Below are 16,524 nucleotides of genomic sequence, written 5' to 3' on the forward strand. Positions count from 1 at the left end.
GAATCATGGGATTATTTTGGCACAACAAAGCGTCGTCATGGCAACGAAGCCGCGTCGCTCTTATCCATAGCAACGAGTGCAGTTGAAAATTTGCTGTTATTTGTGACTGTTCTGTTTTGCGGAGACCGAGAAAGAAACGAGACACACGAACCATGCGCTGAAATGGTTCGTGTGTCTCGTTTCTTTCTTGGTCTGTGTCTGTTAAAGCACCATTATGTGGCTTTATATATTCGATTTCGGCTAAAGAAAAAAAAATTTGCTTACAGGCGTGTTTCACAGCCACGACTCTTGGTTTGCGAGCTAGGCATTCTGGAGACTAGGCCACGCTATACGCACGCTTGTTCGGGTTGGAAACGTGGTTCTTTATATGCATGTCGTGGGGTCATTGAACTTTGGAAAAGTTATGCTCTCTTATTCACAGTTCGTAAGTAGTCTTCAGTGTCCTTTGTTTTGTTTCTTTTCCTGTTTGTTTTTTTTCTCGTTACATTATGAGAGCACCGTTTTCAGTAAGAGTACGTTTATCAGTCGTGAGAAAGCGGTGATCTAACTTCGATTTCTCCTTATACCCCACATATAACATACGGCGCGCGTGTGCATCCATTCCGCAGAGGAGCAGGCGCATTCAGAGCGCGCGCACGGCCAGCCGAACTGGCGTATTTGTCTCGCCCGTCATCTTCGTCGCTGCGGGTGCAGTAGTCGCACGGCCTTGGGCGCGGCCTGGCCGATATTGCCCAACCCGTGGCGCGCACGTGCTTCGCGACGGCGAGATGGCGCGCAGCCAGGAGATGGGACCCTTCCTATGAACAAGGGGTGCCCCTGTCGCGAAGCGCATATGGCGCATGTCGCCCGGCCTCCCCGTAGAACTGTTCCTTTGGACTGTGCACGAGCTGTAATTTTTCGCAAACAGCAGCGCGGTCGCTCTCTTGCACGCGGCGCAGCAGTCTCATGACCTTGTGATGGGAGGCTGCGGCGTTCAGGGCTACTCTGCCACAAATGCTCATTCCGCGGATGTTTCTTATCCAGCGCTGGCCCTTTATCTCTCAGCTGCACCCTTTCACGAGAACGCATTTATGCCCTCCGCACTTGGGCGTGCCGAGCCATATATGGCGCTTTGCAGGGCGCCGAACCGTCATCATTGGAGGCGTGCGAGGGCCACAGTGTTTCTATGTATTCCCCAATCAAAGCAGCAGTTGTTATGTCTGATACACTTCTACAAAGCGACTCTCTCATGCGACAGAACCAAGCCAACCCCACCGGCGTAGCAAACAGCAGCTCAAATCGTACACAGTTGCTTTGATCATTGAGATAGCTGTACCTGGACCCATGCAGTGCCCGTTTCTTGCGACGGATGGGCGAACGGTGAAGCAAGCATGGGCGTCCCTGTTCTCTGAGGAGTCCCGAATCGGACACTTGCTCTGCTGGAGGCTGGCAGCTGATGAGAGGTGGTGAAGGGTGGCTGTTCTTAGCCCTACGGGGCTGGGACGGTAGGTCAACGCCGCATGCGGCGGGGGCTAGCCAGCCACCGAATTTTTATGTTGTAGGCCTTCATTGCACCCGCCACCGCTTAGGTAATGGACGACGGCTGTTGCGGCGCGCGTCTTTCTCTCCCTCTTGTTTTTCTTTCTTCTCTATTTTCTCTCTTCTGTCCGCACGAGGCAGCGGAGGTGGCTCAGCTACAGAGCCAGTCGCAAGCCCGTGCATTTTCTTTTCGTTCTTCCTACAGCCACAACAACAACAGCTGAATTTTTTTTTTTTTTTTTTTTTTGTCATTGCATTTTGATTTTTTCTTGGGCCGCCCCTTTTCTTTTATTTTCAGTTGGTTTTTGCCTGCTATAACCTCTGGTTCGATGAGGGCTTTCTCTCACATTTATTTAATTTGTCTTGAGAGTTTGACAATAAAGGCCTGTTAGCAGGATGCTGCATATGGCGCCACGGCGCGAAGGTCAAAAAGAACTATAGGCACGCGAAAAGGGCCGTGCTCGTAAAGTGCAGTTTACTTTCAGTTCAAGGGGCAAGGTAAAGTGCAGGCACATTGGCGCTCGTAAATTCATTTGCCAGAGTGTATGAGTCCAGTTGTTCGAATATCCACATTGTATGCGGGAGGTTCGGGGTTCGATCCGCGGTGATAACCCATCGGTTATCCAGCGACCACAAGCGTTCCCATGGCCTGATGCTTGGCACGGTCGAAGTTAAATGCTTCGAGAGTGACTCTTCGACCCTGAGCACACAGGCCAAAGAACATGTATTGTGCCATGGCGCTCTTTGGCAATTCACCACGACCATCATCATAGTCACTATTAAGGCGAAAGTCTTTATTGTCTCATCGTTGTCGTCAGCAAGTTTCACGCTTTTGCGGCGGCTCTGATTGGTCGAGACGGGATGACGTCATGGAGGTCTCGACCAGTCACAGAGCACCACCACAGTATGCGCAAATGCGAGCCTTATATGGCCATATGCCAATCAATAATAAATTACGAATTAAAAATTAATTGTAAATTAATCGTTAATCTTCAATTCCTATTAATCACTTGCATGACTAATTAATTACTAATTAATGCCGCGCACCCGGTAAAATCAACCACACAACAGTAAACTTAGAACTGCGAAGATACAAGGAGCGCGATCTCGTCGCTGCCAAGCAGAATTCACTGAATAAATGCACTCGTAGAGTGTGAAAGAGTAGTCATTCGCTTTACTCGCAGCAGCATTCATCCCTACATGCGCAACAGTCGCGTAGCAGAATGCAGCACCCAGGCTTTCACCTTTCATCAATTTAGTCGCCAAAGTGTCTTGGAATGTTTTCTATAGGAAGTGCGCCAAACAGGACGCATGCTTTAGAAAGCGAATACATATAATCATCCCGCGGCCCTCGCTCTTGAGATCGCTAGAAGCACCGCAAAGAGCCCCAGGGCTGGAATCGTGTATCCCACAGGAGTCATCTGTTAGCGATTCTGATTGCGTTATATGCAAATCAGTCGTCAGCTGCGTCGCCGCCCACCCGCCATTGCCTGCAGCATCTCTACGGTGATTCCGCATGGTGTTGAAGATACGCCGCCTGCCTTCAACCCTGGCGCGGGTCCTAGCTTAGAGGCTTCTGCCCTGTTTTTCCGGGTTTCTCTTTCCCTTTCGCGAGCTGGACGCCTCTCTCGCCGTTGGCCGCCGCGTCGAGCGATTTCGCGAAACCCTGCACCACAAATCGCTGGTACGCGTGCCGTGAGGAGATATGGGCTGCCGCCTGGACACCCGCTCAATTCGGAGCGAGGCTGCTACCAGCTGCCTCGCAATGTACGGGGGGTAACTTCTTTCTTGCTTCCTCCTTGGCTCGGGTCTCATTTGTTGCCCCTGTCGAGTAGCCCAAGATGGGGCTGTCATCTGAGAGGAGGGCGCGTCCCGCCCTGTCTCAGGGTCGCAGACGCGCTGCCGCATTATTACTCGCTCTTTTGTTTCTTTGTGGCGTGCGTATTCTTGGTGCTGCTGTAACAGCTTGCTCATCTCGGGCCCCGCCGCTGTTCGGTCCACGTGAATGCCGCGACATCTTCTCCCCCCTCATTTGCACCGGCTGCTGCGGCGACTCCTAGTTCTCGTATTTCTTGCATGCCACGCGCCGGCCGGTTTGTGCGTGCCGCAGCGAGCATTGGACGAAAATGACGTGTGCCCGGATGTCCGTCTTTCGCTAGCTTCCTTGCCCGTCGTTGTGGCCTGGTTATGCAACTCGGCGCTAATTAAACCTGATAGCTTCGGCGGCGGCCGCTCTGCTGCGTGGCGACGCGTCCCATCCGCCGCTCTGCGTCGCGGTCGTCGCCTCTCTTGTACCCGCCGCGGTGGCTCAGTGTTTAGGGCCGGTGTACCCGGATTCGAGCACGGCCGCGGCGGCCGTGTTTCGATGAAGGCGAAAGTAGAAAGGTGGCCGTGTGCAGTGCAATATCAGCACGTTAAAGGAATTTATCCGCGGCCCTCCACTACGGCATCTTTCTCTTCTTTCACTACCATCTTTCTCCCCTCCTTTATGGCACACGCTTTATGTTTCCGCCGAGAAGTGTTGCGTCTCTCCTTTCCTGTAAACCATTGTACGATTTTGAGTGCAGCATCCGCAAAATTTGCCCCGATGCAAATGCGTGAAGAAGTGCTTCTGCAGATCATCAGCGACTTACTGAATAGTCTGTTGCAGTTGTTGAGAAAAACATTAGAATTGACGAATGCTGCTGAAAAAAAAAAAAAACAATTGTAAGAAAACATAACACGCAACCACCTGTCTTTTAGGTTTGCTGGCGTCGTTTTGCACCTTTTTTTTCTCTATTTTTTTTTCTGTACTGCGCTCCCGGGCATGATATTTTTGTTGCGTTACACTTGCCCAGTGTACTTTTGTTTTTATGTTCGCTTTTAAACCAGTGTGCGCGCGTGTCTGGTAGATATAAGGGTGTAAGACGGGCAAATTTAGTGTCAATTACACCGCATTAATGCACGCGACAAAGAGCCTCAAGCGCTGTACACCGACGGACAGCACGACATAGAGCGCGACATACTCGATAAGAACAATTGTTTTAATTGTGTGAGATCATGGCTTTTTCATATTTCTGTCGTAAGAGGCAGACAGATAAATAAAAGTGCACCAGAATCGCGAAACGAACAGCACACGCAGGCGTTCATCCACGCTGATTACGTTTCGCCGCTTGCGCCGCAAGGTGGCGACTCTGTTCGATCTCGAGCAGATTTCCTACAGGATTTATACCGGGATAACAAAGTAGAAATTACATGGGAAGGGATTAGAAGTACGGACGCTGTCAAGGTATGCAAAGGATTAAGACAAGGTTGTCCTCTATCACTGCTGTTCATGCTTTAGATGGTAAATATGGAACGGAGGATACAGGAAAGTAACCTAGTAACCTAGGCATATAGATTAGGCGGAAAGGTAGTAGAGCAGCTTCTCCCCGGCTTAATATATGCAGACGATATTGTGCCGTTAGCAGATAGCCAGGAAGACTTGCAAACTCAACTTAAGTATTGCGGAGATGAAGGGGACGCTCTAAGCTTCAGTTTTAGCGCAGTTAAGTCGGATCTGATGATTTTCAACGGCTCAACTGATCAGGGTCTTAAAATGCAAAGCCATGAAATACCCAGAGGGGCAGAATATAATATCTCGGGGTATGGGTAAACGAAGGATTGGCATACATTGATAATCATGAGCAATCACTTAGGGCAAAAGGGCGAAGAAATGCCGGAATTATGAAGCGCATTGGGATACAACAGGTGTCAGGTGCTGAGGGGTATTTGGAAAGTAAATATGGCGCCCGGGCTTGCTTCGGAAATGCTGTTTTGTGCCTAAAAGCTGAGGTACAGCCGAGATTAGAAATACATCAGAGAGCCGTCGGACGATTGGCACTGGGTGCCCACGGCAAAACCACAAATGAGGTGGTACAGGGAGATATGGGCTGGGCATCTTTCGAAGTACATCTTTCGAAGTCTTTCGAAACATTATTTTTACGGTCAAAAATAGATGCCAGATGAATAGCTTCCCTTTCAAAAACGCCTTATTAATCAGTGAACTAAAATCAACCCACTATGTCTGCTGCACACTTGGATTAGGTTTAGCTGATATACCGCGTGCAGTGCGACCGCAAACACTACCGCGCTCGCCTCTGCGGAACTGCGTATGCGCTCGTTATTAGTGCATGAAGGCGGTCGCGCTAATTAACCTCCGCGCGCTGCATGCGGTAGACTAAAGCATCCTTGGCTCTTTTCGTTCCCACAAATAATTCACCCCGCTGGGGTGGCGCAGGTTACGGCGCCCGACTACTGTCCCCAAGGATGCGGGATCGAATCCCGGCCTCTGCGCCCGCTTTTCGATAGGGGCGAAAAGCAAGGCGCCCGTGTGCTTTGCTATGTCAGTGCACGTTCAATAACCCCAGGTGGTCGAAATTACCGGTGTCCTTCACTACGGCGTATCTCATAGCCTGAGTCGCTTTGGGACGTTATACCCAACAAACCAAGCCACAAAGAATTTGAGGCTTTCCGAGACCGTGTGGTTGGAAAACGAATATTGCGGTCAGGCTGTCCGAGGAATCCTCATTTGTCAGTCTTGAGCAACGCGCGGAGACTCAAGGAGAGGAAACGAGCGGCGCGCGCATGTGTCGTCGCGCCCTAAACACGCGGTGCGGTGTGCTCTGCTGGGTGTAGCGCATGCAGGGAAGTACACTTGCTGCTCCGCGATTTCACCGAGTGGGTTTTAAAACCACACTGTAATAGATATTTTGCTTCGCGACAGCATAACAAGCGGTACCTATGACTTTACATTGAGTCCTATAGGAGACAGACCGGTGGCCTGAAAAACCGCGTGCGTTATAACCGGTCCTGCGCTGTAAGCGGTTATGTTGTAAGTGGTCTCCACTATATATAGAAAACGCAGGGCTAGACAAATTGTTCATTTTGGCGGTTCGCGCTCGTTCGCAGTGATAATTCATTAGATCGGCTTTCGCATTCCAGAAAACTCAAATAATGACGCGTGCCCATTCGCTGAGACGTTTAGAAAGAGCAGAAAAGTGGTCAAACTGCCATAACAACAATAGCACCCGACGCTCCAATTGTGCACTTTTCTATGTCATTTCCCGCTATTAGAAACTGCCGGCCCTTTTTCCAGTTTCGATTCGAAAAACGATGGTTTTTGCGAGCGATTCCTGAAACACTAAATGCCATGCTTTGTTTCCACCGCTCTCTCTTGACGTGCACTAGGGAACTCTCATTCTTACGGAGCGAAAAATTTCGTTGAAGTTGGCCTAAAGAGACTATGAAAAGTGGGTCAAGGGACTAGCGCGATTTAATGCTGCGCAGGAGGCGAATCTACCCTCAGATTGCGCATTCGCCAGAGAAGTAGGGAGGTGCCGCAGCCAACTTCGTCTGCCGTCTTCATTGAGGCACGCGATTATATATGCTGGTTAAGTTCATATACTGGCCGCACGGTGTGCATCCTGAGCCGCAAGTTAAAAAAAAAAAAAAAAAAAAAAAACGTGAGGTTAAAACACGGCGTAATATGCCCCCCCCCCCCCCCCCCTCTCTTTTTTTTTTCTTTTTTTTTTTTTTTTTTTCCTTTGACAAGCGCGGCCGGCACGCGTTGGCGTACTTCGCGTGCGGGAGAATCGCGAGGAATAAAGACCACGGGGCGGGCAATTCTAAGGCGCCGCGGTGTTGCCTCGCTGCTACTTCCCGCGGTAGCGCGCACTCATTACACGGATCGGCGGATATACGGCTGCGCTCGGCTGGAATGCGCCGCCATGCATAGCGCGTGCGCTTTCCAGCGGACGGGGGAAGCGGATAAGGGAGAGAGTGGACCACGGAAGGAGACCGTCGTCTGCTGCCTCCGCTGCACATGCATGCGCACCGTTTCTCGTTGGTTGTCGGCTGCAAGATGCTGTCGCGTAGGGCGTAACCTCCAGAGGGATTAATTTAGACCACGTGGTGTTCTTTAACTTGCGCTGACACTGCATGTTATGTGTGTGCCTTATGCATTTCGCCTCCGTCGAAACCTAGCTGGGATTGAAATGAGTCATCCGGCTCCGAAAAACAGCAAGCTGTGCTTTTGGAACCAAGTGACCGAGCCACATACCGGCAACGTTCCTGTTGAGATTATCTGAAATACGCTAGCAAAAACCGGCATATTCATAGTTGCCAATTGTCTCCTGGGATGGTTCCATTTTCTCTTTTCCCATGCCGGCATATATTTTCTGTTCGTGCGTTTGACTGTGGATAGAAATAAAATAGCATCCTTATCTGTACAGTAGTGCGTTACATACATAATTACATTGGCAGCACGAGGCTGGGTTGTCCATGCTATCAGACGCACTTCGGGAAAAAAAAAACGATAAAAGTAGGTAAAAGAAAGCCTTGATGGAATACATGGGCTTCACTGGGAGCCGATGCAAATACAAATCATAGGGCACTGAGTTAGGTGACGTTAAGTTGTATCCTATTCATTGTTATTTGGCCTTTTTGTGCTGTTTTGTGTGGTTTGTTTCTGTTAGTTGAATTTCATGAAAATTTGTTATTTACTGTGGCAAATCTTAGGGCTGAACAATTAGATGCATGGCTATAATTGCTGGAGTAAGTGGAAGAAATCTTGTTTCTTGTTCACCAGCTTCTGAGTAATGCTTTTTTAACTGCAGTATGTTTGGAAATTGTAAATTGTAAATTTTGAGGTTTAACGTCCTGAAACGACACATGGGCCATGAGGGATGCCATAGTGGAAAGCTTTGAATTCTTTTAGACCACCTGGGGTTCTTTAACTTACATTGACATCTCCATTGAAAAGGGGTCACTACAGTTCGGATCGCACCTGCAACCTTCGGACCAGTGCCCAAGCCATAGATGAATAATATTTAGTGCTGCTCTTCTGTGCATGTGCAGATGATCCTACCCAAGGCCAAAGATGACACAGACCAGTCATCTGTGTTGCTGTTGGACGCGAGTGTGGAGAAGGGCGGAACGTCTTCGTCCTCCCAAGTGCGGGTGCCCAGCAAGCACATCATCCCCGCCGACAGTATCGTCATAAACAAGGAGCTGGGCGTTGGAGAGTTTGGCGTTGTCCAACAGGGAGTGTGGACGAACGAAGATGGGGACAGGGTGAGCTTGCCTAATCGATTTTCTTTTGTGTAGCCATCTATAAACTCTCCACTTGCTGCAGAGCTTTGCAAAGGCCATCATCAAAGTGCCTTATTGCACGAGGAATGTTACGAGAGTTGCTTTTGTTACTTTTCACATTATGTGCACCTCATTTTATTGAACCCTCCATTGCTTTCTAAGCAAATAGTGACTGTTACAGTCCTTTTGCAGTTCCCCCCATTTTGCGAGAGTCATTATTTTACCATGTCAATAGCACCAGGTGTAGTGCTGCGAGGGTGTGCAGTTGCTGCATGGAGTGGGATGACATCAACTGCAAGGAAGCACTTGTTACTTGAACCTTCATTTCAAACCTGTTGTAGATGACAATGAAAACGTCCTTTGCCTTATCTTTCGCTCATTTTGCTGGCAGAACATTCCTACACAAAGTAGTGCATGCTCTTGGACGGGCTCAGGCCAGTTAATTTTCATGGTATGTAGCTAAAATTCACTAGGCATGTCACAAAATACTTGTTGCCTTTATTTATTCATGTACTTCTTGCTCAAAAGTATTCATGTGTTCAGTGCTTTATTCAAATAAGCAAATTCACAAAGTGCTTGTTCGCTTACCAGCAGGAAAGCTGAGTAATGCAAGAGAGCTATGCCATTTTCCTACATAGAGCTGCAACAGATGTGTGTTCAGTATGAAATGAGAAAAGGAGGAGCAAATCGCAGAGGCTTTCGGTGCGCCAAATGTGCCTAATAGGTTTGAATGGTTTCTAATTTGGTGACTGATTAGTTAATTTTGAAGGAAGACTTACAACTAAAGTTTTTTTTTTTTTTTTTAGGATAATATAATTTGTGCTGCCGGGCAGCTTCCATGAGACTCACTCTTGCTACTTTCTCAGTGCGTACCTGAAATACTTGACTGATGGGTAAAGGCTAGTTAGCTTTTCTTTTATAGTTTGAAATACAGTAAAACTTTGTTCATACGTAGTTGGCGGAGACGTGGCAAAAGTAGGCACTATCCAGTAGTACACCTTAACCGACCAGTACAAATTTGCCATTATTCACATTCTGAAATAAGAAAAATTCAGGCACAGTAAATTTTCCACGAATATGTACGTACGCGCATTTTATTGGTGTGCTACCGACCAGAAGTCCGTCATTTTCCGCTGCCGCCATGGTAGTCGTACGGCGACAACAGCAGTCTCAAAAACAGCGAGACCAGGGGTAAGCAAGTTTCATGCACGCACTAGTGCACTCTTCTTAGTTCTATTTTCAGTAGAATGAGTAATGATCAACTTTTCCTTAACTGTCAGTCTGCGATACTTCGGTCGAGTAGGCTTCGGCATAGTGCCGACAGTTCGCACACACACTAACTCAACAGCTGCTTTGTGCTTCGCACAGCACGAGCTCCAAACAAAAGACGCCCCCACAAAATGTGCACTACTTGCCCGCAACACATCGCTGGCAGTCCACATGGGATAATGCTTTCTGGCGCAGTGGTTACGGTGCTCGACTACTGTTCCCAAGGACGCGGGATCGAATCCCGGCCTCGGCGGCCGCTTTTCGATGGAGGCGAAAAGCAAGGCGCCCGTGTGCTGTGCGATGTCAGTGCACGTTAAAGAACCCCAGGTGGTCAAAATTTCCGGAGTCCTCCACTACGGCGTCTCTCATAGCCTGATTTGCTTTGGGACGTTAAACCCCACAAACCAACCAACCAACCAGCTTTCTGGAAAGGCGGAAAACATTTCACGTCGCAGCACAGCCAGCCAAACTGCTATGGCAGGTATGCATTACGCGGTAGGCACATCATGAGCCACCACGTCTTAAGTGGTCACCCAATACATAGGTTTCAATGGTGGCAAAACCGAGGAATTTTCACAACTACGTTTTAACGACAACTTTTTAGTATGCGGATACATATTAACAAGGTTTTACTCTACTGAGTAAGATGTGGCTGATATTATGACATAAATGGCATATTGCTAAAATTGGCTGTATGCCATATGATCAAACACCTGTGTGCAACAAGACGACGAATTGTTCCATGTTTCCGGGGTTTTATAGCCACACTTTCTCATTTTATGAAAATAGAGAAAGCACTGTACCGCTACTGCCATGAAGTATGAGAAGCAAATACATGTATTAAGCACACACCCATGATGGACTCCTCATTATGACAATAATACCTTGTACAGTTTTTCACCCACAATATAACACCAGTAAGAAATCACTGTAAAAGCAGTTCCCTGAAGTAGCGTGAAGGTAAATCCGACCGCCTCCTCGTTGGCAATTAAGAGCACCTGCCTAAAAGCTCAAGGGTGCTTTAAAAGGCATTTCAGGGTTTCAGACTTTAAATATTTATCTTTTTTTGCTGGCGAACGCTGACCAACCTGAGAAAGAGCTAAATATGCTTAATAAAGCTTCCTCTTCTGCCTCTCATGATGAGCTTATGCACTCTTTTTGAGGACTGTCTTATCTTTTTCGTAAAAACAAAAACTCCGGAGCTCTTTGCTTCATGCAACTGTGTTATTTGCACATGAGGCCTGTCAGGTGAACTAACTTCTCCCACAAATTCAACATTCATGCAGAGAAACTTGTACCAATGGAAACAGAAGTGATTCTGACATATGTATGCCATGCACCACACCGTGCCGATGTGGCTGCCAGCAGGAATACTGCAACTCCCAGAATGCATTGCAATGGCAGTGGCTTAGCGCAACTGCTGATGAAATAAAAAACTACTTACACCATCAGTACAACACGTGCTCCTGGAGCTGCGATCTCGGACTCGGGCAACCAGCATAGTCAGCACGCTGCTGCTGTTGCCCAAAATACAGTTGGATGCCGACCGCCCGCACTCATCCTCTGGAGCCATGTTTCTCTTCCTCTTTCTTGACAACCCTGTTGCGTGAAGGCTGCACAGCAGTTATTCACCAGTAATGCACAGGCGCACACAAGTGACTCCTCGCAACACCACTGTGATATTTGCACAGCTATCTTAGGGCATGCCTCTGGCAGTCTCATTCCGAAATTGATGAAAAAATCAGTTTCTGAAATGCTAGCTACACTCCTGTGCTACCCAGTTTTAATGAAGCTTAGGCCATCACTTATGTCAGAGGAACTTCTCTGTTTTGCACTGTTTGCACAATTGCACACCTACCTTTTAAGCAACTTGTACTGTTGCATGAAAACACATATATATCTGCTTTGGAACATGCTTGAAAGCTATTTTTACTTGTTTCACTTGCGTGCAGCAAAGCTTGATATGGTAACATGCTTCATTTTTTCTTTTAAAAGTATTTTATTTTGTACACCATCGTGTTTGTCTATGAATTGGTCATGCATTAGCAGGATTGTACACGTGCACTTATAGTTTGCCCCACTGCCATGCAGATTCAGGTGGCCATCAAGTGTCTCAGCAAGGACCAGATGCAGAACAACCCCATGGAGTTCCTGAAGGAGGCCGTCATCATGCACACCATTGACCACGAGCACATTGTCAGGCTCTATGGAGTTGTTCTAGACACAGTGTCCCTCATGCTGGTAAGTGAACCGCCAGCATTCTGTTTGGGAGCGTCTAACTTGAAACCCGCATAAAAGGGGCATATGTTAAGTGTTCATGCCAATCCTCACCTGCTGTGATTCTGTTGTTCTGAAGCTGATTTCTTTATTCTAAACTGATTTATTTTTGCCAGAAAACTCTGTTGATGCATGCTCCTTTAGTGCCATATTCACTCTGATGTAGTTTGTGCTCTTTCCCACAGTTATTTGAAACAAGCATGTTTGCACTGTGCGTATTTGCAGTAATCAAGGGTCTCGACTGGTTGATGGTGCACTGCGCAGGTGACTGAGCTGGCGCCACTGCGGTCTTTGCTGGAGTGCCTGAAGGAGGCTGCTCTGCGGCCCAGCTTCCCCGTGATGGCATTGTGTGACTTCGCCATGCAGATCTGTGATGGCATGCAATACCTGGAGAGCAAGCGCCTCATCCACAGGGACCTGGCTGCACGTAACATCCTCGTCTTTGCCAAGAACAAGGTGAGTTCCCTTTGCACCCTCACCCCCATTGCTGTCCTTGCGAATCTAGAGGATAAAGAGAATAACTGTGCTGAACATGGCGCCACTTTTTTTGAGTCTTGAGTTGTTTAAAAATATTCTCTGCGAAAGTAGACTATACATAGCATGAAGAATGAGCTAGTGAAAACTCGTGAAAGGGCACTGGCAGTCACTGTCTCGTTAAGCTGCATTAACCATTGAAGTATCGGCTCATGGCCATACCAACCAACACCATTCAGAGTCATGCCCTTAATTTTTTGCTCACAACGCCTACACCGATGCAGGATTTTTTTCAGTAATGGGACGTTTAATGCTATTGTGTTAATAATATGTAGGAAACTAAAGTAATGTTAACAGCCTTGGAAAAGAACAGCAGTTTACAATAGGCAGGGAGTCGCTGGAAGTGGTAAGGAAGGAAGGTGGTAAGTAAGGAAGGACAGGTAATGGCTGCAGATTCGGACCACGAAAAGGAAGTAACTAGAAGAATCCAATTGGGATGGAGCACATTTGTCAAGTACTCTCAGATCATGAATAGCAGCTTATGAGTATCCCTCGAGAGGAAAGTATATAACAGCTGTATCTACTTATTGTCACCTATGGGGCAGAAACGTCGAGGCTAATGGAAAGAGTTCTGCCCAAGTTGAATACAACACAGAGAACCACGGAACAGAAAGTGGTAGGTGTAACATTTAGGAGCAGGATAATGCTGAGTGGGTCAGGGAGCAAGCCCGAGTTAATGACATTCTAGTCGAAATCAAGAAGAAATGGGCATGGGCAGAGCATGTGATGTGAAGGGAGGAAAACTGATGCTTGCTTAGGGTAACAAGTTGAATCACAAGGGAAGGCAAGTGTAGCAGGGGGTGGCAGAAAGTTAAGTGGGCAAGTGAAATTAAGAAGTTTGCAGGGATCAAGTGAATGCAGCTAGCACAGGACTGAGTTAATATGGGAAGGTATGAGAGAGCCCTTCACTCTGCAGTGGGTAGTGAGGCTGCTGCTGATGATGATAGATGTGGCTTGTGTGCTTTTTTCTACAATTTGTGCATCAGTTTTGTTTGTTTGTTTATTTCAGGTGAAAATCAGCGATTTTGGTTTGTCCAGAGCACTGGGCGTAGGGAAGGACTACTACCAGACGAACTTCAATGTGAATCTCAAGCTTCCTATTGCATGGTAAATTGCAGCCCTCTTTCTGAAACATCAGAGTATTGAAGGCCATAGGTGTTTGATCCCATATAGCGCCTTTTGATGAGCAATTTAGAACAATCTACATACAAGTTTTTTTTTTTTTTTTTAAATGTCACTTGTCTGTCATTTTTCTGTCATTTTTCAACAGGTGTGCTCCCGAGTGCATTAATTTCCTGCGGTTCACATCTGCCTCTGACGTGTGGGCATATGGCGTGACATTGTGGGAGATGTTCAGTTATGGCTTCCAGCCTTGGGCTGCGTTGACAGGACAACAGGCAAGTGGTCTGCAGTTTTGGCGGTTAGGCTGTGCAATCCGACACAGCGTGTTGAATAACATTGGTATTGCTTTTGTATCTTGTGGGGATTCATAATCCCCTGCCCCATTATAATGACCGCACGTAATTAACACGCATGATTACGCGCGCTGTTGGGGAGAACCGCGAGGAGAGGGCACACTGGCCACTCCTCCACAAAAGTGCATATGCTACAACGCGGTCCGTCCTCCCACAGAGCATGGCAAAGTCAAAACATTACGAGAGAATGCCCATCACACCAGCACCCGTGCGTCACACTGCTGTAGATCGATGGCGTCGTGTGATCTCCTGCTCTCATAGAAATATTACAAGATCCCAGTGGCTAGCATCAGCTCCTGAACTCTCGCAGTAATAAAAGTTATGGTGGTTTTTCAATGTTGCCATTGTGCAATCACCACTGCAGCATTAGAAGAGACTGAAACTCAATCCTGCTCACTGCTATGGCTAGTCTATGTGTCGGTAGTCAGATAAACACAGACACTCGGATTTGTCACACCTCCAGCCCCACGCTGGGTACCAAGAATATGAGGGTTAACTCTCCCAAGAATGTGCCACAGGGGAGGGGCTAGACGCTACAGTCGCCTTCTAGCCCCGACGTGCAGCCCTAACAGACAGAGCTGTGACTCCCAACCTGCGGTGCGAGAAGTCGCCACTGTGGCGAGTTTGGGCGAGAGGGGACAAACACCGAGTTACGTACTCGAACAGAGTTTATTGTGCTCGAGTACATGGCAAGAGAACAGCACTCAAATACAACTGCAGTAGTGAGCGAATGTCCCGCTTGCGTACGGGGGTGAAATAAACCACCTAATGGGGAAGCACACGCAAGAAGGTGAGAGGAAGAGTCTGTTCACCTGGCGCGGCTTCGCGCTCACAGCCCGTTGCGGCAGGTGCGTATGGGGACTGGGCGATTCTCGGTGACGGCGGTATTCTCCTCGGCGGAAATCATGAATCGCGCGCGCGCTCAACCGCCGAAAAGCCTTGAGCGAGTTGCGACAGCAAGCTCCTCGACTCTGGCCAGGGAGAGGAGGTCTCCCGGTTACGCTGGCAGGAAAGAGAGAAGCCCACGGCAGCGTCGCCGCAGGAGACTGGGAGGCGGTGGGGGGCGGCCAGGCCAGTGTGCACTCTCCTCCACCAACCTCTTTAACAGTGCGCATAGTCTCGTGTCTTAATTACATGCGGCCGTTATAATGGGGGCAGGGGATTGTGAATCCCCACAATCTTTAGTCACACTTCAGGTGCTTTTAGTCATGATATCCATGATTATATCAGCCTGAAGTCTATAGTTGCTGTCATTTTGGGTGCACAGGTACGTTAGATGTCATGAATAATTCCCATATTAACGCATATTTATAACAGCTTTGGGCACATGTCATTGACGTCACTTTTAGCAAAGGCTAAACTTTTTACCCTTACCAAAAGGAACAGAGCATTGCAGCTGAAATTTTTATCTCAGTTAATCAAAGGTGATTGTAAAGTAGATGTTTCACGTATAATTTCCTTTTCTACGAGATATGCCACACAAGACAGACACGCTCTAACAGTAGCTCCTTATTCCATTTGCAATAACTGCTTCAAATATTCATTCTTTCCTAGTACCATTACTGTATGGAATAAGCTGGGCCATGAGACTGTTTTACTGCCTTCTCTAAAGTTGTTTTGCTCATGCCATGATCTGTGACGTTTGTACAAGCATTGCAGTGTTGTTGCTTGCCATGGTTTACTTTGTTTCAGTTGTTGCTTTTGAACTTAGTTTCCTTTTGTAACAAAACACCACGTAGCAAAGGGCCAAGACTCAAGCGCTTGTGTCTTGTCCCTTTGCTACGCGCTGTTTGGTCACAAATGGATAACCAACTTACCCAAGCTGCTGTCCTGGTTAGTGTCCTTGTTATAGTGTCTCCTTGTTGCCTTGTATTACTATGCATCATATTGTATCCCGCCCTGCTGAAATCCCATTTGGCATTGCAGTATTTATAAATAAATAAATGAATAAATAACACTAAATGACCCATTCTCTAGGAAATCTTGCATTGTGAGTGAAAAACCATGAGCATACCTCTGGCAGGCAGCAGTCAGCAGGCATGCCCAGGCACTGATTTTTCAGTGAGTTGTGTGACATCATGAGACCACATGAAATTGAGTTGGCAGAAGCTGCCAACTCAGATAGCTCATTGGAGATGGCAAGGTGAGGTGGAAATCAGACCACCGGGATCTCCCAAGTCTGACATGCTACCACTAGGCCATGCAGGCATGGTCTTTATATCCATGTTGACTGCTTTTGCACGTAATTTGGTAGCTTATAGCTGCACGCTGATGAGTATGTGCGATGTAGTAGAGTCACAGCATAGAAGATAGTAAATGAGTAGCAATGTGGGTGTACATG

The 16,524-nt window shown here is 47.6% G+C and overlaps 1 protein-coding gene across 3 annotated transcripts in view; it reads left to right on the forward strand.

Annotated features, from left to right (window-relative positions):
• Ack-like (activated Cdc42 kinase-like) overlaps positions 1–16,524 on the forward strand; it is a 94,667-nt gene that overhangs the window by 58,136 nt on the left and 20,007 nt on the right. For all 3 annotated transcript variants that reach the window (XM_084599388.1, XM_084599387.1, XM_084599389.1), the window contains exons 3-7: positions 8,395–8,610; positions 11,989–12,138; positions 12,439–12,630; positions 13,718–13,815; positions 13,979–14,105. In XM_084599388.1, coding sequence (XP_084455514.1) covers positions 8,395–8,610; positions 11,989–12,138; positions 12,439–12,630; positions 13,718–13,815; positions 13,979–14,105 — 783 coding nt within the window. The remainder of the gene's footprint in view (positions 1–8,394; positions 8,611–11,988; positions 12,139–12,438; positions 12,631–13,717; positions 13,816–13,978; positions 14,106–16,524) is intronic.

This window comes from Amblyomma maculatum, chromosome 3 (genome assembly GCF_055883805.1).
Source record: "Amblyomma maculatum isolate TAMU_Amacu chromosome 3, ASM5588380v1, whole genome shotgun sequence".
NCBI lineage: Eukaryota > Metazoa > Arthropoda > Arachnida > Ixodida > Ixodidae > Amblyomma > Amblyomma maculatum.